Source organism: Schistocerca nitens, chromosome 1 (assembly GCF_023898315.1).
Source record: "Schistocerca nitens isolate TAMUIC-IGC-003100 chromosome 1, iqSchNite1.1, whole genome shotgun sequence".
Taxonomy (NCBI): Eukaryota; Metazoa; Arthropoda; class Insecta; order Orthoptera; family Acrididae; genus Schistocerca; species Schistocerca nitens.
The window spans coordinates 194,696,296-194,719,997 of NC_064614.1; the positions used below are offsets into that span (position 1 = coordinate 194,696,296).

Below are 23,702 nucleotides of genomic sequence, written 5' to 3' on the forward strand. Positions count from 1 at the left end.
ATCTCACCAGTCCACTTAATTTTCAAGATCCTTCTGTAGCACCTCATGTAAATGCTTCGATTCTGTGTTATTGCGGTTTTCCCACTGTCCACTACGATACAATGCTGTACTCCAAACATTCTCAGAAATTTCTTCCTCAAATTGAGACTTATGTTTCATACTAGAAGACATTCTTTGGCCAGGCATACCCTTTTCGCCAGTGCTAGTCTGTTTTTATGTCCTCCTTGCTCCATACGTCATGGGTTATGTATCTGCCTAGGAAGCAAAATTCCTTAACTTCGTCTGTTTCGTGATCATCGATTATGATGTTAAGTTTCTCGTCGTCCTAATTTCAGCTATTTACCATTGCATTAGCGGACCTGTGGGACCAGGAATGGCCTCTTTGTCTTTGCTGTGTCCTGCTTTTTATGTCCCCGTCATTGGTTTTTCTGCTTCCCAGGTAACAGAGTCTATTCACTTCACGGTCTCCAATTATGATGTTAAGTTTACCGCTAAAAGCATTTCTACTACTTCTCGTTACTTCCATCTTTCTTCGATTTACACTCAATCCATAGTCTGTACGCATTAGATTGTTCATTCCATTAAACAGTTCCTGCAATTCTTCTTCACTTTCACTGTATAACTATACCTCCATTAACAGTCGATTAGTTCAAAAATTATCACGTCGCGCACTCAAATTATGATCTTTTTATTGCGCAACTAAAATGTCTTTAATGTGGCAGGTATTGCTACATCAATTGATCACAGTCAATGAAAAAAAATAACAATAACAGGGTGTATACGGGGACAAGGAAAAAGAATTCCCGGATTATTCCCGAATTTTTCCCGGATATTCCGTTTAAAAAATATGCTTTTTCCCGGGCGAAAATACACTTTTTCCGTGCTAAGTGACAGTGCGTTTTCCGTAGATTTTCCCTCGGAACTGTAAAACTTAGCAATACTTTGAATGGTTAACGTTATACACACTCGCGTAGAAGTTCCCGAAAAAAAAGAAAAGACGGGGGAGCGAAGTTTTGGAAAGACCTTTAATGAAAAAAAAGGAGAGAAGTTTTGGAAAGTACTTTGATTTGCAGCTTCATATACGCTGCATATTTTCGTATTACGAAAGTATAAATTCGAATTGCACCAAACATAGCGCGTTAGTTTCCGGAGCGTTGAAACCGCGGTTGCGATGTCCTTTTGTAAGCCAATCATATCTCATGCCACGTGATCTTGCCAGCCGATGACAGCAGATATTCAGAGCATAGGACACATGTTATACTCAGCCAATAGGAAGATCACTGGTTACGTAGCGCGACCACACAGAGACGAAAAGTTAAAGGTTTACATTAATATACATAGTTTAGCTACTAGAAAAGCTAAGCTTTCACCTATAATATTGGTCTCTACGATTAACAAGCTACAACAGAAGCTAAGCCTTCACATGTAATATTGATCTTTTTTTCGTGTTTTATACTTTAAGGTACATCACACAAACATGCCAGTAAATTTAAAATCATGACGTAAATGTCTGGGCTCGAAATTCTTGTAAGTAGCTGGTCCTCGAAGTGTTCAGTTTTAAACGCTCTGTGATTTAGAAATTCCTCCCAGTTTCTTGCACGTAACATAATTCATCTTGCGTAAAAAGAAATTAACTTTGAAAGTAACGCTTTTCGAACCACCGTTCGCAATACTATCCGGAGGCTGTTAGAAATAGGTTCGATTTAGCCGTTGCCAGAGAGCGCCAGAAAACAGGCATTATTGCGCGTGCTCAGCTGCAGTGGTGTAGGAAGCCCGAATGTTCGTATGTATAAAGCACGAAGAGAGCTTACATGACACCATAAAAGAAACAGGGTATCAGAGGATACTCCCAAGGGCATCGTGATTTCGTAAACCATAGTACACTCCTGGAAATTGAAATAAGAACACCGTGAATTCATTGTCCCAGGAAGGGGAAACTTTATTGACACATTCCTGGGGTCAGATACATCACATGATCACACTGACAGAACCACAGGCACATAGACACAGGCAACAGAGCATGCACAATGTCGGCACTAGTACAGTGTATATCCACCTTTCGCAGCAATGCAGGCTGCTATTCTCCCATGGAGACGATCGTAGAGATGCTGGATGTAGTCCTGTGGAACGGCTTGCCATGCCATTTCCACCTGGCGCCTCAGTTGGACCAGCGTTCGTGCCGGACGTGCAGACCGCGTGAGACGTCGCTTCATCCAGTCCCAAACATGCTCAATGGGGGACAGATCCGGAGATCTTGCTGGCCAGGGTAGTTGACTTACACCTTCTAGAGCACGTTGGGTGGCACGGGATACATGCGGACGTGCATTGTCCTGTTGGAACAGCAAGTTCCCTTGCCGGTCTAGGAATGGTAGAACGATGGGTTCGATGACGGTTTGGATGTACCGTGCACTATTCAGTGTCCCCTCGACGATCACCAGTGGTGTACGGCCAGTGTAGGAGATCGCTCCCCTCACCATGATGCCGGGTGTTGGCCCTGTGTGCCTCGGTCGTATGCAGTCCTGATTGTGGCGCTCACCTGCACGGCGCCAAACACGCATACGACCATCATTGGCACCAAGGCAGAAGCGACTCTCATCGCTGAAGACGACACGACTCCATTCGTCCCTCCATTCACGCCTGTCGCGACACCAGTGGAGGCGGGTTGCACGATGTTGGGGCGTGAGCGGAAGACGGCCTAACGGTGTGCGGGACCGTAGCCCAGCTTCATGGAGACGGTTGCGAATGGTCCTCGCCGATACCCCAGGAGCAACAGTGTCCCTAATTTGCTGGGAAGTGGCGGTGCGGTCCCCTACGGCACTGCGTAGGATCCTACGGTCTTGGCGTGCATCCGTGCGTCGCTGCGGTCCGGTCCCAGGTCGACGGGCACGTGCACCTTCCGCCGACCACTGGCGACAACATCGATGTACTGTGGAGACCTCACGCCCCACGTGTTGAGCAATTCGGCAGTACGTCCACCCGGCCTCCCGCATGCCCACTATATGCCCTCGCTCAAAGTCCGTCAACTGCACATACGGTTCACGTCCACGCTGTCGCGGCATGCTACCAGTGTTAAAGACTGCGATGGAGCTCCGTATGCCACGGCAAACTGGCTGACACTGACGGCGGCGGTGCAGAAATGCTGCGCAGCTAGCGCCATTCGACGGCCAACACCGCGGTTCCTGGTGTGTCCGCTGTGCCGTGCTTGTACAGCCCTCTCGCAGTGTCCGGAGCAAGTATGGTGGGTCTGACACACCGGTGTCAATGTGTTCTTTTTTCCATTTCCAGGAGTGTATAATGCATAATTCGGCTTGAAGTGCACATTGGTGTTTTCCAGATTCACAATCAATGAGGTCCCATCTGATACTCTACGATCTCATTTTTGGTTGTTTATTATAGCATAATATCATACATGGCAGAATATGATAACGTGCACTTGAAATTCAGCGAACAGTTGGAACTAGCCAATACTTTGGAATGAAACACTTCGTTTCCAATAAAATGGCTGCCTCAGCGGAAAGATTAATAAAGCCCAATTTCTTTAGCAAACTTGCAAAAGTAACTTCACTGTTCTGCAAGGCGATTAATGTTAGACTGCTAATAACTTGGAAATAAAATTAAATCAGAAAACTGAAACTAATAACATATTTTTACCCTCCGTAATTATGTGAATGTATTATGATTCCCTTGATAGCTCCCAGCCACAGAAATCCGTTTTTTTTTTTTTTTCATTTGACGTGGGAGCTGTAAACCAAGAGAAGCAGCGAAAACACTAAACGTCACTTAACGCAAACACGGGTCACGTGGAGACTACAACTACCCCACTACAACTCAGACAACTCTGCGTATGCGCGAATCTGCCAACTAGGGCGCGCGGGAAAAATTTTTCTCGTGTGCATCTGGCTGTTTGCTGCTACTGCCCATACAGCTAACAGCCACACTTCAAGTAGCGGGAAGCGGGAGTCAACTACGCATGCGCATCAGCTCGCTGGCAAGTGGTCAAACAGACCTAATGTGACTAGTTGTGACGTCATGCTCACAGCAAGCAGTTTATTGTTACTAACAAATACATAGTCTTCGCCCTACGGCCTTTTGACATATTTTTGCTATTTACAGACGCTTGTGCGTGCACGGTGTTTTGTTGTTGTAAATTGCGCATTTCCTTTGCCACTAAAGTTTTATTTTTTTCCTCTCTTTTATATTTTATTGCTGCAGTATCATTCTCCAGTAGCAGGATACAGTAACATTTTGCTAGAGAATCAATTTTACCAGTCAAAATTACAAAAATTTAACTGAAAGCTAAAAGAATGAAAAATTCCCGGAATTACGAAGAATTCCCGGGTTTTTCCCGGTTTTCACCCGGATGAAAAAATTCCCGGGTTTTTCCCGGATTTCCCGGTTGTCCCAGGTCGTATAAACCCTGAATAATATCTCTTATCTTGTATTTGCAATCCGACGACGATCTCGCTCTGACTTTGGCTCGTAATTAAAAATGTTGTCTAGGTAGCAAGACCATCGCTGTCGGTGCGAAAGGCACTCGGATGTTAACTACGCCGACTTGAAGAACTTACGAAGACAATCTTTCAGGATTAAATTTGATGATTTATGTTTTTCATTGCAACGTGCTTCATACTTTTTTAAACAATGGTCACTTGAAAAAATTCTTCACACGCACTCTTCACAGAAATTCACATTTATTTAACTTTTTATACTTTCGCATGTCCAAAACATTACTTCATCATATAGTTTAGCAGCCGTTACTGCTCTTAATAAAACTCACAACATTTTTCATTGTCCACAACTCAGACTCATCTTTTCATTTCCAACACAAAGTCAAAACTGTTCATATTCAACACAAAAACTTGACTACTCTGTATGCTTCGACGGCAAAAGTCACAAGCCACCATCAAAGATAACAATAAGTACAACGATATTCACACTAGATATTATATCGATTTCAACATCTCAAAATATCGACGTACATACATATAAAAATGAAACCAAATTTGAATAGAGTGAAAAATATGAGACATTACATAGAAAAATATTCATTAATCTACGGTATCGAAAAATTGGATAGGAGGGTGGTAATGGTTTCGCAAATAAAGAACCTTTAGAACTGGGAATAGCAATATCATAGCGAATCTTAACACTGATATCGTTTCACCTTGCTTTTTAATCCCTCTTTTTGACCTTTCTTTTATTTAAAAGAAATATAAATGTGTGTGAAATCTTATGGGACTTAACTGCTAAGGTCACCAGTCTCTAAGCTTACACACTACTCAACCTAAATTATCCTAAGGACAAACACACACACCCATGCCCGAGGGAGGACTCGAAGCTCCGCGGGGACCAGCCACACAGTCCGTGACTGCAGCGCCTTAGATCGCTCGGCTAATCCCGAGCGGCTTTCTTTTATTTCCGTTATTGCTTCTTCGACGTAAAGATTGAACAGCAGAGGCGAAAGACTATATCCCCACGTTACATCCTTTTTAATCTGTGGATTTCATTCTTGGTCTTACACTCTTCTTATTCTCTCTTGGTGCATATTGTCTATCACCCGTCTCTTTCCCTATTTTCAACCGCCTTACGGCTATTTTTCTCAAGATTTCGAACATTTTGCACAACTTTTTCATTTAAAACGCTTTTTCTAGAGGTTGGGAAATTTAGTTCAAAGACGTACCACCTCTAGCTGTAACAACGGTTCCCACCCGACTGGGCATAAACAAGGTTCTTCTAGTAAACACAGAGAACTGAGTGGCGCCACTGGTACCTGCCTTAGTGACATTTCCATATTCGTTTGATGGCAGATGTCTGGGGCGCTTTGATACTGTAGGGTAGTGGTTGTTGCACACTTGTGACTTCTTCTCTGCAGGTGTACGGCGGCTGCGCCTGCATCCCTGGCAGCGGTCGCGCCGTGGAGGGCGCTTGCGCCGTGGACTGCGCCGCCAGCTTCGGCCTCTTCCTGGCGCTGCAGTGCCTCATGAGCTTCGTCAGCTCCACCGGCCGCGCCGGAAACACCATCATACAGTTCAGGTCAGCCGCCCACTGCCCGTCGTTGTAACAGAACACAGTACTTCACACTTCCGTGATGATCATAGAGTCCACTGCAAGGATCTCGTTTATTGAAAATTATCTTACAAGAGAAGTACCAATGCTGGGACAGCAGCGTTACATACCAATGACTATGCGTACAGAGCTGTTTAAAGTAGAACGAACACACAAATTTAGTCGTAGGAAGGGGATATGCCACAATATTCAGGAAGTGTTATCCACGCAGGAAAGAGATAGCTTTCAACACCTTTGTTAGACCGATACCCGAGTGATGCTCGTCATTCTGGGGCTCTTAGGACTGGTAGATGAAATGTTGAAGATCGAAAGAAGAGCAGTGGTATTTGTTACAGATTCGTTTAGTAAGCACGAAGTATCACAGGGATGATCAAGCAGCTACAGTGGCCGACGCTACGACAAAGGTGTTGGACATCATGACGTGGTTTACTATGAAAATTCAGAGAGCTCCTAGAGGGGTCAACCAATATATTACTTCCTCCTATGTATATCTCGCCAAAAAAGTCATGAAGGTAAAGTTAGAGAAATTCGAGCCCAGACGTTTTGCTACCGGCAATTGTTCCTTCCTCGGACCATTCGCGACGGGAACAGGAACTGGGGGGACGGGCGAGGTGGAAGGTGGCGGAATATACAGGGTGTTTCAAAAATGACCGGTATATTTGAAACGGCAATAAAAACTAAACGAGCAGCGATAGAAATACACCGTTTGTTGCAATATGCTTGAGACAACAGTACATTTTCAGGCGGACAAACTTTCGAAATTACAGTAGTTACAATTTTCAACAACAGATGGCGCTGCAAGTGATGTGAAAGATATACACTCCTGGAAATTGAAATAAGGGGAAACTTTATTGACACATTCCTGGGGTCAGATACATCACATGATCACACTGACAGAACCACAGGCACATAGACACAGGCAACAGAGCATGCACAATGTCGGCACTAGTACAGTGTATATCCACCTTTCGCAGCAATGCAGGCTGCTATTCTCCCATGGAGACGATCGTAGAGATGCTGGATGTAGTCCTGTGGAACGGCTTGCCATGCCATTTCCACCTGGCGCCTCAGTTGGACCAGCGTTCGTGCTGGACGTGCAGACCGCGTGAGACGACGCTTCATCCAGTCCCAAACATGCTCAATGGGGGACAGATCCGGAGATCTTGCTGGCCAGGGTAGTTGACTTACACCTTCTAGAGCACGTTGGGTGGCACGGGATACATGCGGACGTGCATTGTCCTGTTGGAACAGCAAGTTCCCTTGCCGGTCTAGGAATGGTAGAACGATGGGTTCGATGGCGGTTTGGATGTACCGTGCACTATTCAGTGTCCCCTCGACGATCACCAGTGGTGTACGGCCAGTGTAGGAGATCGCTCCCCACACCATGATGCCGGGTGTTGGCCCTGTGTGCCTCGGTCGTATGCAGTCCTGATTGTGGCGCTCACCTACACAGCGCCAAACACGCATACGACCATCATTGGCACCAAGGCTGAAGCGACTCTCATCGCTGAAGACGACACGTCTCCATTCGTCCCTCCATTCACGCCTGTCGCGACACCACTGGAGGCGGGCTGCATGATGTTGGGGCGTGAGCGGAAGACGGCCTAACGGTGTGCGGGACCGTAGCCCAGCTTCATGGAGACGGTTGCGAATGGTCCTCGCCGATACCCCAGGAGCAACAGTGTCCCTAATGTGCTGGAAAGTGGCGGTGCGGTCCCCTACGGCACTGCATAGGATCCTACGGTCTTGGCGTGCATCCGTGCGTCGCTGCGGTCCGGTCCCAGGTCGACGGGCACGTGCACCTTCCGCCGACCACTGGCGACAACATCGATGTACTGTGGAGACCTCACGCCCCACGTGTTGAGCAATTCGGCGGTACGTCCACCCGGCCTCCCGCATGCCCACCATACGCCCTCGCTCCTAGTCCGTCAACTGCACATACGGTTCACGTCCACGCTGTCGCGGCATGCTACCAGTGTTAAAGACTGCGATGGAGCTCCGTATGCCACGGCAAACTGGCTGACACTGACGGCGGCGGTGCACAAATGCTGTGCAGCTAGCGCCATTCGACGGCCAACACCGCGGTTCCTGGTGTGTCCGCTGTGCCGTGCGTGTGATCATTGCTTGTACAGCCCTCTCGCAGTGTCCGGAGCAAGTATGGTGGGTCTGACACACCGGTGTCAATGTGTTCTTTTTTCCATTTCCAGGAGTGTAGAAGACAACGCAGTCTGTGGGTGCGCCATTCTGTACGTCGTCTTTCTGCTGTAAGCGTGTGCTGTTCACAACGTGCAAGTGTGCTGTGGACTACATGGTTTATTCCTTAGAACAGAGGATTTTTCTGGTGTTGGAATTCCACCGCCTAGAACACAGTGTTGTTGCAACAAGACGAAGTTTTCAACGGAGGTTTAATGTAACCAAAGGACCGAAAAGCGATACAATAAAGGATCTGTTTGAAAAATTTCAACGGACGGAACGTGACGGATGAACTTGCTGGAAAGGTAGGGCGACCGCGTACGGCAACCACAGAGGGCAACGCGCAGCTAGTGCAGCAGGTGATCCAACAGCGGCCTCGGGTTTCCGTTCGCCGTGTTGCAGCTGCGGTCCAAATGACGCCAACGTCCACGTATCGTCTCATGCGCCAGAGTTTACACCTCTATCCATACAAAATTCAAACGCGACAACCCCTCAGCGCCGCTACCATTGCTGCACGAGAGACATTCGCTAACGATATAGTGCACAGGATTGATGACGGCGATATGCATGTGGGCAGCATTTGGTTTACTGACGAAGCTTAGTTTTACCTGGACAGCTTCGTCAATAAACAGAACTGGCGCATATGGGGAACCGAAAAGCCCCATGTTGCAGTCCCATCGTCCCTGCATCCTCAAAAAGTACTGGTCTGGGCCGCCATGTCTTCCAAAGGAATCATTGGCCCATTTTTCAGATCCGAAACGATTACTGCATCACGCTATCTGGACATTCTTCGTGAATTTGTGGCGGTACAAACTGCCTTAGACGACACTGCGAACTCCTCGTGGTTTATGCAAGATGGTGCCCGGCCACATCGCACGGCCGACGTCTTTAATTTCTTGAATGAATATTTCGATGATCGTGTGATTGCTTTGGGCTATCCGAAACATACAGGAGGCGGCGTGGATTGGCCTCCCTATTCGCCAGACATGAACCCCTGTGACTTCTTTCTGTGGGGACACTTGAAAGACCAGGTGTACCGCCAGAATCCAGAAACCATTGAACAGCTGAAGCAGTACATCTCATCTGCATGTGAAGCCATTCCGCCAGACACGTTGTCAAAGGTTTCGGGTAATTTCATTCAGAGACTACGCCATATTATTGCTACGCATGGTGGATATGTGGAAAATATCGTACTATAGAGTTTCCCAGACCGCAGCGCCATCTGTTGTTGACAATTGTAACTACTGTAATTTCGAAAGTTTGTCTGCCTGAAAATGTACTGTTGTCCCAAGCATATTGCAACAAACGGTGTATTTCTATCGCTGCTCGTTTAGTTTGTATTGCCGTTTCAAATATACCGGTCATTTTTGAAACACCCTGTATATGCACATGTAGATTTATCTCTAAAACACTGCATTTGTGCGCAGTCTATTTCTGAATGTCAACGAATCCAAATATACACACGCGCACGTTAATGACCATTTTCTTGAAACAGTGTCAGTTAAAACACGCAGTACTTTCAGAGCCATATTCCCCACTATAGAAGTCGGTGTGCTGTCGTACGTTCTTCCATCATTCGTCATCAAAACGCAGATGTGGAGTTTCAGTGATGTGATTATAACACAGCGAAAGGGGACAGATCGTGGCACAGATCTGGGTAAGGAGGTCGCTGTGGCTTTTGATGTGGGACTACTTCTGTGCTGATGCACCAAAAATGATGCAGCATCTCCATAATTATAGTATCTGAAGTGTGCATAATATGCCACTCCGCTATATTTTAATGAGTTTACTGAAACCCCAATTTTGCAACACGACAATGAATGTCAGAAGGACTTACGACAAAAAGTATGACCCCGCAAGCACTGCATGAATTAACGGGCATTGTTTCAATCAAATGTTTAGTTTATTACCAAATAATAAATTATGAGCTGTGAATCTGCTGGTCATAACTGAGTTAACTGGAAGCAAAGAGGGAAGTGGCAAAATCCAATATTTGTAGATATGTGCACCATACTTCAGTGGAAGAACCAATCTATTAGGTAGCATATGGATGTGGGTGTATCAGGTGCTTTTATCTTTTTGCTAGCGGTTATTTGAAGAACTATTTAAATACAATAGTTTTCCCTTCGGATACAAAGAGATACAAGTGCACATACGTGTCTTTGGTTCTAAATATTTTGTAAAACGTTGCGATCAGGTGATTTCATGCATTGTGCCAGCATTTTGCAGATTAGAAGCTGTTTTTGCATCCAGAACATTAAAACAGAAGAGTGGAAGAAGGTGAACACATCAAGTGACGCTTTGCTGAGGTATGTACAACATCTTTCTCAGTGTAGAATGACCCTCAGTGCCTTTAGTAGCGACAATGCAGGGATCAGAAAAAAAAAATCTTTTAGTTTTGGAGGAGTGTCAAAGTACACCTCACTGACGACTCGATGATCACAGGTTCCTGATTTCTGGTCAATACCGTATGCAATATTTTGTAAGATTAGCCTCAATGACGACATGAATTTTGTAAGAGTGCAGAGTCCCGCGGTGGTAACATTAAGTAAAAAGTACTCAGCTTCCCACCCGCGTCAAGTGATTATAATTACATGAGCTTTCGCCAAGCACTCTTTGGCCATCACCCAGTGGTATGTCTGCCAGTGGTATGTCTGCTGGTACGCCCTTATATGCACTAGCCGCCGGCTGTGTTCTCACTGGAGCCCGCGGCAGCGCCATACACGGCCTTTCGTTTACTCTGTTTTTTACGGTGCGCTTCAATTGCGCGATCGCTGGATCCGACGCCGCGCTGAGCTACAGGCTACCGCCAGTATTTAGGGTGTTATCGGTGAATTTTATTTCAATGGCTTCTCTAATTACAAGGTCCTACAAGCCTTTTATGCGAGCCGTTCTATAGCTCCGTGTCGGGGAAGACAAGCCACCTACCGAAACGACACAAGATCTTCTGGCCTCTCTCAAAAATCCATCAATTATGAGACCAGTTAAAGACGTAGCAGGTCTCTAAACACCTGGGGTCTACAGGATACTTTGTGAGTGTGGCCAGCCTTACGTCGGAGAAACAGTATGCTCTATGGCCTACGCTACTCCGACAAGTCTGCTTTAGCTGAATATGCTTCGTAAAACAGACACTGGATGAAATTTTCCAAAACATCGTTGTGGCTCGCGGAAACAGCTTATGGAATAGTGTAAGTAAAGAAGCCATCGAAATAAAAATCACCAATAAAACTCTAAACAGAGACGGTGGCCTACAACTTAGCACGGCGTGGCATCCAGCGATTGCGCGGTTGAATTAGGCACGTCGAAAGCCGAGTCAACATACGTACGTCCGTATATGGCGATGCCGTGGGCATCAGTGACGTCACAGCCGGTAGCTAGTGTGTATCAGAGGCGTACCAGCAGCCTATTGGCGGGCATACCACGTGACAAGAGCAAAGGAATGCTTGGTGAAAGCTCGTGTAATTTTAATCACTTCACGCGGTTGGAAACCCGAGGACGTTTTATTCGACATAAATTTTGATTCCATTGACCTAAGGCGATTGCGATGCCACAACCAGAATTTACTGTGTTATTATTAGACCATGTGGCATCGGACTTCCGGAAAGCGGATAGAAATAGACATCATCTGGTGATCCAACTACTACATGGAATTTTTGGAATAAATAATGATAATGGCGCGTAACAAACTTATTTTTACGTCTATATTTGATTATTAGTAGCACTGATAATCTCTTTGAAGCGACTGAACAGGGAGCACTTAATTCTGTGTTTTGGATATTGCCTAGCAGGAAGACATATTCATTTAAAACAATACCACAGCCTGAAATCGTTTCACAATACTTAAACAAACACGATAAACACTTGAACTTGTTTTAGGTTAATGTAAACTACACAGATTGTAATTACTGAATTTAATGTTACTGAGCTTGCATTGTGCTGAAGGCACAATGTGTATTGTGGTGGCAGCAATTTCCTTGAACGCTTAATTAAAGAACTATATAGATCTGCTTGTCAATATAGTTACTGAAAACACTAATTGAGAATCACGTTGCTCGGACGGAACCGAGTAATTTTTGACTATGGCAATGTACTGAAAAGCCACCACATCGAACTGGATAGTAATTAAGGTGGCACAGTGCCTGGCATCTTCCATCCGTTGCATGAAGCGGCGTCTGCTGGCAATTTCGGTGTTAATTTCGACTATTTTCTCTTGTTATATAACTACGCTGATATTCACGCACCATCACGTTTCACTGATATTGCAACACATAGAAATCACTGGATGTGGGGTAATAATTAGCTATTTCCTTTAAATAATTGATTACACTCGGGGAATGCAATTTAAACCACAAAATTATTATTGCCTCCAAACTTTACACATTGTAGAGAACTTGGTTTGACTATTACACAAACTGATTCACAAAATATAAATGTACTGGTAATGGTGTCGGTATAACAACCACTGTTCATAATAATATTCTTGTAAGGTAACTTCTAGTTCGTTGCTACCAAAGTGAGCTCACCAATGGACCTCGTCAGTTACTGAGATCACCATACGCCGTTGGATGAGGCTACTGGTCCCTTCACACCTCGCCGTTGGCACAAGCAACTTGTCGTCATTAATATAGCATCGCACCATGCAGTGCCATGTACCTCAGAGCGGGAAGCCGTACTATTTTTCCGCTCACAGCCCATGTCCGTCGAAATACCGCGTCTTACAAGCCTTAGTGTCCATTTAGCTTGTACCCATACGATAAACGAAGTCCATATCTGTTTTCAGCTCACTTGTAAATGGACTGTTAGCAACGTTTCTAGCATACACTGGCAGTCACTTTGACGCCACTTAACACTTGTTCTGCCCTCAGAGCTACGCCCACCTACTTCTACCGCCAATATTATGCGCCATGCTGTACACTGTGCTCATTTTCGGGGATTCCCCCCACACCTAAACATTATTTTACATTATGCCAAGTTCTCTATTTACAATTAAACATACCATAGCATTACAATATTCAGTTACAGTCATTTTCATATATTAAAGTAATATTACATTTATATTTTTACTACACGTAACAATACTACTTAGTTTAATTCTTTTATTATTTCGCTGTCAGAGAGTACCACAAGCCAGACACTCTCCCCCACATAGCGTTGTTTAATTTAGCTGCCACCAGGTGGAAACACTTCCGCTTTGCCTTCGATTCTGGCCCACAGAGGGCATAAGCATCCACTTTCTCTACCGTTGCGCCTTGGCTATGCCTGGCATTCACTAGATAGTACGTTGTCACATTACACGATAAAACCTAGGACGTCAAAGTTCAAAAATGATATTACTGAATATACTGCCACCAATGCCATAACAGAGATAATATCAGAATCTGCAGCAGTTATTTCAATTTGTGCTTCCAATTTACCATCCATTCTATACATATCTTAAGCGCATATCAAAAATATCTCTTTCCAAACCATATAGCAGATCACAGCAAGTGGACGGCCTAGCACACCATCTGCTGTTGATGTGGTGCCTTCTGATGATGTTTTGTGAGTTTCGAAATAGGTATTTTCCGTTGCACAAACATATGGGATCTTTTGTAAGTGTGTTGTTCCAAGAACTTGTTTCAAACTTGGGTTTTTATTTTAACACCGATTCTTCATTAGCCTTGTGCGCTGTATTATATGTATAATCAATAATTTATTTGTGTGTTAATGCAATGCGTAAAAATGGGACAAACTATTGAATTATATTGTAGTGCGTCATTCCAACGAGATATTAAAGAAGAAAAACGGATGTAAGTGACGTACTTAGAGGCAGAGGGCCCCATTAGTACTAACTAGATTGTTGGTAAAAACATTACTGACCACAACATTCTGAATTTAGTTCACTGATATTGTTTTAATAATAACCGCAAGTGAGGGTTATTAGACAACATAACAAATGAACATAGAATTTTAAATTTGTTACAAACTTTGAAGCTCATTTTCTCAGAACTTGATTTTGTCACTTTTTCCTCCTTTGCTTTTAATCGCCTCAATTTTCTGTTACAGTCTATTTTTTCTTCAGCGATCTATACTTCTGAAACCTTTTAGATTCGTTAACCTAATGTAAAATAGATACATCTCTGTGTTTTTAAACGATTTTGATTCAGTCGTAGATGTTCGAGTAATTTATAAGACTGTAAGTTTGAAGCACAGCATTATATGAAATTGAAAAACGGACTTTGGGGAAACAGGGAAAGAAGAGCATAGAAACGTTTGGGATGCGGTGATACAGAAGGATGTTCAAAATTAGGTGGACAGATAAGATAAGAAATGAGAAGTTTATCTGCAGAGACAGCTTAGAAAGGAACACTGAAAAGGAAGCTCGCTTCCTTTGTTTAGTGATCATCGTGTATGTTCGATTCCTGGCGTTGCCAAGATTATTTCCTCAGTGGGAGAATGGGAACTGAGTCTCATCAGCCTCGTGATGCCAATGAAAGAGCTGCTGCTCCAAGGACTAGTGAACCAACAATGGCCAGGAGACGATGTGGTGACAGCACACCCGTCCATACTGCATCTACATGACTCCACTGGCAAAGGATGACACGAAGGACGGTCGAGCCCGATTGGTCCTTCAGAGCAGAACACTGGCGTTTTCTGATTTATCAAGTAGAACGGACAGAATCATAAGGTGTTTGCAGTTATTGTTACGGTTGAACTGCTAAACGGGAATTTTAGCGTATGAATTTTCCCTCATAGTTGTGGACTATAAAGGCCAAATTTTAAAAGTTTGTTTACTTGCGTTCTGTCCCCCCGGGTTACTGTAATTTACATCACAAAACAGGGTAGTAACACAACACTGATTAGTAACATATGTAGTAGTACAGTCACACCATTAGTGCTCACTCTTAAAAAAAATCATTCGGTCTAATATCCTAGACCATATTTTCTTTGTATTAATGATACATGTTATATTTTATGACGAATATCCCTTGTGACTTTAGCTATTTCTTCAATGTGTTTGGTGTTGTTGCACGGAACATCTTTGGACTAATTTCCTATTGTACGTGTTGACCCTTTCTTACTATGAGTCAACCGACAACAGTATGAGGGGGACATTATCGAAAAAAAATACATATTCAGAATCAACCGCGCAAAATATTAATATCAAATTCTACGAGTATCGTTCTACGTTTTATAGCTTTCGCGTTAATGCAAGGATTTTCTCCATATTGTTCATGTCACGTCCGCTTGATGTGTAGGATAAGCACTGCAAATGAGGTGATATAAAATTCAATCAAAAAGAGACCAGCCGGAGGCTGTAAAACGAAAAGCACTGGACAGATCGTAATGTCGTTGCCTGTGGAAAAATGTGCTTTCCCTATGAGAGCGGTGAAGTTCCAAACTTGCAGCTAGAGGAACATAGGCGCACACCTACGTGACGACATGCGAACATTCTCACTCGTCGACCATCCACTGCACTCAGTCGTGCTGAAAAAAAATGAAATGAAGGCTTCAAAGAAAGAGCAAATGGGTGTAGTGCATTTCATGACACCGAAACGAGCCCGGGGAACTGAAATTCTTTAAGAAGGGCACAAGTCCCAGTTTCAACCCTCAACCCGACGTCTGCGGCAGTGGCTGCTACTGCAACTGCCCGGTCTTATATGATGAGAGCATCCACCTGCTGGACAGTGGTATCCGTAATGCGGTTTGGCGTTCCAGAACGTGCGTCGTCGGCCAACGACATCCGTCCTCCCATGAATCATTTGTGTCACACCTTGACGCTTACATTGGGCATGCAAGATGAATTTTCGTTGCCCGCATTCCTTATGTCGTCAGGAGACGCATTACAGCCCTGCTTTTGAAGCCTACATTTCTGTTTTTCTAGACGGTCGACGCGTGTACATGCTCGCTGTGTCGGAGGGATCAACTTTCTTCCGTAAGCAATGGAATTACGAAGCCTTCAGCGGTTTTCATTTTACAGCCTTCGGCCTGTTTCTTTTGGATTACATCGTACACTTAACTATCGTGTAACATGTGCTCTGATTTGTTGATAAGAATGTAGTAAAACAAATGCAGTCCTAGTGTAATTGCAAGAAAAACACGATATTATGAGGATCATCTAAGTCTAACAATATTCTGTTTAGGAAGTTAAAGGGCAAATGAGCACTTTTTCCATGAAATTGGCATATCGTCAAAGTTCCTAGGTTTCCACCATGCAATGAAGTTAGGACTGTCCCAACGAAATATGATTATAGGGCATCGCTATCTTACATAATAGTGACCCGTAAAAATGTCCGTTGTTTGCAATCAAGGAGGTAAACAATTTGACACATAGTATCCTTACTCTGCACGTTTCTTGTTTCAGATGCGTGGATGAGGCAGACAAGCCACTGGCGATCGCCTTCGCTGAAGTACTCATGTGTGGACTCGCTTTCATTCCGGGGCCCATCATCTACGGTCTCCTGCTCGGTCAGTATCTACGTCTATACTCTGAAAACCACTGAGAAGGGCGTGACATAGGGTATTTTCCATTTTGCCAGTTATTAGGATTTCTTCCCGCTCCACTCACGCATGGTGTCAGGGACGAGTTATTGCTTAAAAGTCTCGGCGCACGCCGGAATTAGTCTAATCTCGTCTTCGTGGTCTCTACAGGAGTAACATGTTGACTGCTTGAAATTGAACGTACGTTGCAGTTAATGCTCATTACTCACGTGGGAGCTCAAATTAATATGCCAGCTATCACAGAATTCTAACTGGTCAACAACCAACACAGTCAACACTTTAGAATTATTTAAAATCCAAACTGGCCCATATACTGTCTCACGCGACGCGTTAATGATTATGTAGCATTAACCTCACAGTAATGTTGACAGTCACTGAGTAACTAACCGCCCTTTTCAATCAGTAAAATTCCATCACAAAAAAATCAGTTTGTGTTAATGGTAGAAGTGAATGCAATGTAGGCGACGCCAGAATACGATAACCAAGCGAACGACGCATGAAACATTAAATAATATGAACAATCATAGTTTGCCAGATTCATGATTTCAACATTCAACGCACTTTATTTTCAAAAATGTAAATAATAAAAAGGTAAGTAATACTGCTGTAGCACGATATTTGCACAACAACTTTGTATTACGCAACCAACAAGAAAGACTGATTGTCTGAAATGGTGAAGTTGATGCCGCGACGCATTAGCTCGGCGGCAAGGCAATGGTTGCTTTGACCAAGGCACATGTACCAGTTACGGATAACTTTTAAACGTACTTTAGTCGCACATTACTCTTCCTCTCATAACTCTCTTGAAGCCTCTTCATTAATTAACATCATACTGTCTCCCACAGAATTATACACCATCCCATCCGCGAAGCCTTGCTATATACGGGGTGGTCCATTGATTGTGGAAAAAGAAATATGAATGTTTTAGTTGGGCCACTTTTTTCGCTTCGTGTTAGATGGCGCTGTAACAGTCACAAACATTTGGCTCACAATTTTAGACGAACAGTTGGTAACAAGTAGTTTTTTAAATTAGAATACGGAACGTAGGTACGTTTGAACATTTTATGTCGGTTGTTCCAATGTGATACATGTACCTTTGTGCACTTATCATTTCTCAGAACGCATGCTGTTACAGCGTGATTACCTGTAAATACCACATTAATGCAATAAATGCTCAAAATGATGTCCGTCAACCTCAATGAATTTGGCAATACGTGTAACGACATTCCTGTCAACAACGAGTAGTTCGCCTTCCGTAATGTTCGCACATGCATTGACAATGCGCTGAAACATGTTGTCAGGCGTTGTCGGTGGATCAGGATAGCAAAAATGGTTCAAATGGCTCTGAGCACTATGGGACTTAACTGCTGAGGTCATCAGTCCCCTAGAACTTAGAACTACTTAAACCTAACTAACCTAAGGACATCACACACATCCATGCCCGATGTAGGATTCGAACCTGCGACCGTAGTGGTTGCGCGGTTCCAAACTGTAGCGCCTAGAACCGCTCGGCCACACAGGCCGGCTGGTCACGATAGCAAATATCCTTCAACTTTCGCCACATAAAGAAATCCGGGGACGTCATATCCGGAGAACGTGCGGGCCATGCTATGGTGCTTCGATGACCAATCCTCCTGTCATGAAATATGCCATTCAATACCGCTTCAACCGCACGCGAACTATGTGCCGGACATCCATCATGTTGGAAGTACATCGCCATTCATGTCATGCAGTGAAACTACTTGTAGTAACATCGGTAGAACATTACGTAGGAAATCAGCATACATTGCACCATTTACATTGCCATCGATAAAATGGGGGCCAATTATCCTTCCCCCCATAATTCTGCACCATGCATTAACCCGCCAAGGTCGCTGATGTTCCACTTGTCGCAGCCATCGTGGATTTTCTGTTGCCCAATAGTACATATTATGCCGTTTACGTTACCGCTGTTGGTGAATGAGGCTTCGTCGCTAAATAGAACGCATGCAAGAAATGTGTCATCGTCACGTAATTTCTCTTGTGGCCAGTGGCAGAACTGTACGCGACGTTCAAAGTCGTCGCCACGCAATTCCTGGTGCATGGAAATCTGGTACGGGTGCAATCGATGTTGATGTAGCATTGTCAACACAGACGTTTTTGAGATTCCCGAATCTCGTGCAATTTGTCTGCTACTGATGTGCGGGCTAGCCACGACAACAGCTAAAACACCTACTTGAGCGTCATCATTTGTTGTAGGTCGTGGTTGACGTTACAAATGTGGCTGAACGCTTCCTGTTTCCTTAAATAACGTAACTATCCGGCGAACGGTCCGGACACTTGGATGATGTTGTTCAGGATACGGAGCAGCATACATAACACACGCTCGTTGGGCATGTTGATCACAATAGCCCTACATCAACACGATATCGACCTTCTCCGCAATAGTTAAACGGTCTATTTTAACACGGGTAATGTATCACGAAGCAAATACCGTCCGCACTGGTGGAATGTTGCGTGATACCACGTACTTATACGTTTGTGACTATTACAGCGCCATCTATCACAAAGCGAAAAAAGTGGTCCAACAAAAACATTAATATTTCTTTACGTACTACACGAATATGTAATAAAAATGGGGCTTCCTATTTAAAAAAAAAACGCATTTGATATCCGTTTGACCTATGACAGCGCCATCTAGCGGGCCAACCATAGTGCCATATGGTTTCCCCCTTCAAGCTAGACGAGTTTCGTTCTTTGTATTTTTTTCGTTTGATGCTTATTTCGTGAGATATTTGGCCCGGTCACGATCAATGGACCACCCTGTATATTGCCACGGCTCCGTCGGCGCATTTTCTCGCAGGTGTAGCGTCCAACCTCCTTCACAGATAACTTCCGACACTCTCGTATTCTCTTGTTGTCTACAGATCCAATCGCATCACTGAAGCGATACTTCATTGCTACGCAGTTTAATTAGAAGTCTCGTGTGAGCGATGGCGTCAAAAGCCTTTTGGAAATCTAGAAATACGAAATCAGTCTGAGATCCCCTGTCGATAACGTTAGTTCCCTCATGAGAATAAAAAGTTCGTTGTGTTTCATAGAGCTATATTTTGGAATCCATGCTCAATGGTCATAATGCATTTGGTCCTCAGTATACGTGCTTTTATTCTGGCTGATAATGCACTGACGGGGTAAAACAAAGCTTCAAAGCTTCCACTATCGTACAGAACGAGCCGGATGTTTCTTTATATTTTTTTAACTTAAACTGAAATAACTGAGAAGATGAAACATCTACGTTATTTAATTCTGAAACTGCTGAGTGAAACTGAGCGTTCTGAGCCTACTTTCTCTTTATTTATTCTTCGCTCCCACATTCTGGTGAAACTTCTTAATTACATTTTTACTTATACTGGTGAGTGAAATTAACTATACTGTCTCTTTGCTATTTTATCATTTCAACACTGACCCTCAATATCCTAGCGCAACGCAATCTGACTGCTCAAAAATGATAACCTGACTTCAAATAATTAATACAAAAGAATGGCCCTGAATAAGAAGAAATCCTAACAATAACCCATACTTATCATAAGTAACTTATCTTTAGAACCAGCAATGCTGTTAACCAGTCCCTTGCTGAATTATCAACACATGTGTAAGCACTAACACAGTCATGTAACCTTTGAGGTTTTATATATATCGTATGACCAACAGAAACGTGTGTAGTAAAATGAATCCCTATTATTTACTTAGCTTGAAGAACTGGTGACTATACAATTACAGTTTTACAGCATAAGAATACAATTACAAAGGTAAAGAAAACATCGTTACAGTAAAGAAGATGATAATACTGGCTTTACAAAAAGAATAAAAATAAACATATACATGAGTATTACACGAATTATGACATAAGTAATGAGAATATCCTTTGAAACATTAACTTGACACATGAGCATTAAAAAAACATAACAGAATAAATTATGTCCAAACATTTTTTCAAATTGAAAAAAAAAAAAGGTTAGATTTGAGGATAACAGTATTCCTCATCATAGTGAATGCAGCTTAGTATTAGGGAAAAAATTCTACCAAAGTTATCTCATCAGGTAAACACACAGAAACAGGAAGAACAGAGACACACAAGGAATCGTATAAACACATAGCAGAATAACACAAAAGGAAAGAACATGGTCTGTTTCCAGTGTAACGTTTAGTACTGCAGTACTTGTGGTGAGCATTTTATACCCATATTTATTATATTTTTCAAATAATATACTTCATACTGATCCCTCTATAACTTTCAGCCAAAACTACTTCATTTAATTCACAGAGATGTCCCATAGTTCAACATTTGTTCCCAAGAAAGTTCCTGTCTATCTGTATTTATACTTTCACATATTTCTTACTTCATCATTTGCTACCGAGAAAATCCTACCTAAACCTATTGTCACTATATCCTACTTACATCTGTTCATTTCCTCTTTCAAAATAATTATTCTTCACTGTACAATACTCTTTGGCCAAAGCTTTTTCATATAGCTTCTCAATGCATTTCTTCCCAAATTCATCATAGCTCATTTTCTTGTGTAACATACCCCCTCTTAAACTAACTTAAATCTACTGAGCTCAGATACAAAAACTAGCGAACGAGGCAATGCAGCATCACAAAAAAATGCAAATTGGCAAAGTAAGCAGTAGTATATCTAAATTAGTGAAGAAAATGCAACATTAGAAATAATATAAGGTAATATGCATCAAACAAGAAAAATAAGTCAGTGGTAAAACTGGCTTATCAGAGTAACATACAAGGTAAAAATCAGTAGGACAATACCTGACGAATAGCAGCAGCAAATGCAATAACTGATACCTAACATGACAAAGAACAAGCAGAAAAAAATGTTACAGTAAAGACAGCAATACATATAAGGGAAATGTCTATTCACATTTTAATTACTGTGTCACATCTAGAGTGGTGGACCATAACAACTTATTCTACCACAAAATTACCAAGTCCTTGAAAAGAAAATTATGTATGCAGTTCCAGTTACTAGTCCCTCGTCCTGCTTATGCTTCTTTCCTTTCCTAGTGCTCTTTTTTAAGATTGTGAATCATAAAATTATTATTTAATGGATCTGTTGACAGAAAATATTTACATTAGCATATGTATTAAATTTTTATTTTATAAAACCAATAGTACAGCGCAGCTAGAAACCATATATCAATAAAATAAGCAAATATGTACAAGCAAAGCATCAAAACATCATTCGCCAGGCATATGGCATTTCATAAGTCAGTAAAAAAGAAATTCTCTCAATTCTCGTAGAAAGATACTCGTCACAATCAGGTGTGTAGGCGTAAGAATATTTCTCATCACTTCATAAGCATATACGTAAGTAGTATAAGGTACGAGTTCCAAAGTGTAATCATATGTTTCCAAGTGATAGTGTGTCGTGTTTGTGATGCGTTTTGCAAAGAAATGTCAATAGCGAGGTCAACGACCTCTCTTTTCTACAGCTATGCAAGAGCTTGAGGGATTGCGGCGAGCTTCAGAGCGACACAAGTAAATTTGAAAGTCCACACAATAGGTTTATTTCAAAGCGGCTAGCACGCAGCTTGGCACAGCGTTATGTTAGGGTCACATACACATTTTACGAAAATATTTATGACAACAGTGTCGGCTACAATGAGAGTTTCATACAAATAAAAAATTTCACAGATTGAAAGTTTAGTTTAGAAGTGTGTGGAAACGGCGTTGTGATACTCACATTCAGCTATATACTCACCTTTCGTAACTGTTAAAGTACGATTCTTGGTTTCCAACATCTTTTTTTCACACACCAGAGTCCCTAACCCCTACTCATTATTCATATACATATAAACATGTAGCATAATCACATTCCTCATATTGCATCATCGTATGGATCAAAAAAGTATCTCAGCGTCATAACACACATCATCATCATAATAATACGTAATAATATCATCATAACACATCAATGAAGTCTCAAAATCGTCGTAGCACCCTCCAATAATTTCAGAACCTTGAAAAAAATGCTCTCTGCACGTTTCAATAGTGTCATCTACCTCAAACGTACTTCAAAAATCATGATCCCATGCAAAATACATCACTCAAATCTCTCATAGTATCACAACGGTTCTAAAAAAATATGAACAGTTCGCAAAGTACAATTTCCTAAATGTGCAGTAATTGAACTATATAATTATGTAGGCATGTGTCTCTGACATAGTAAATGTTCATTTCTCTCATTAAAATGACAAGACAACTATGTAATTCAGTGTTAGAGAAATATGGTACCGATGTGTAAAACTGTATTATGAAATACCGTATTAGCTAGGGCTCCTTGTGTTCGCCACACGCATGGCACTCAAAGTAGGCGAACCCCCTTGAGGGCTAATGTAATTATACCCTCAGATGTTACTGATTAAAACTGCGGAATGCAATATATATCGCCGAAAATCTTCTGTATCATTGTAGTTAAAAAAATATTCCAAATACAAAAGGCAATCACTAAAATGCATGTCATGTAGCGCTAAACTATAGTTCTTGCTGTAAGATAATTTCTGTCATTGGCTAACAGTAAAAATGTACCAAGTGTCGCAGTTATCGCCATTCATGAGCAAAGTTCTCCAAAAATCAATGTACTTACCTTTGTCATATACGAAAGTAGAGTACTATGCGTATACAGGGTGTTACAAAAAGGTACGGCCAAACTTTCAGGAAACATTCCTCACACACAAATAAAGAAAAGATGTTATGTGGACATGTGTCCGGAAATGCTTAATTTCCATGTTAGAGCTCATTTTAGTTTCGTCATTCCAACGTGATCAAATTGTAAATTTTCGCAATCAACATGTGTGGGCTGACGAGAACCCGCACGCAAGTGTGCAATCATGTCAACACAGATTTTCTGTGAACGTTTGGGCAGACATTGTTGGTGGTGTCTTGATTGGGCCCCATGTTCTTCCAC

The 23,702-nt window shown here is 42.7% G+C and overlaps 1 protein-coding gene across 3 annotated transcripts in view; it reads left to right on the forward strand.

The window, feature by feature from the left end:
* Positions 1 to 23,702, forward strand: part of LOC126235027 (solute carrier organic anion transporter family member 74D-like) — a 215,347-nt gene that overhangs the window by 176,404 nt on the left and 15,241 nt on the right. For all 3 annotated transcript variants that reach the window (XM_049943766.1, XM_049943779.1, XM_049943773.1), the window contains exons 11-12: positions 5,873 to 6,033; positions 16,604 to 16,707. In XM_049943766.1, the coding sequence (XP_049799723.1) occupies positions 5,873 to 6,033; positions 16,604 to 16,707 (265 nt within the window). The remainder of the gene's footprint in view (positions 1 to 5,872; positions 6,034 to 16,603; positions 16,708 to 23,702) is intronic.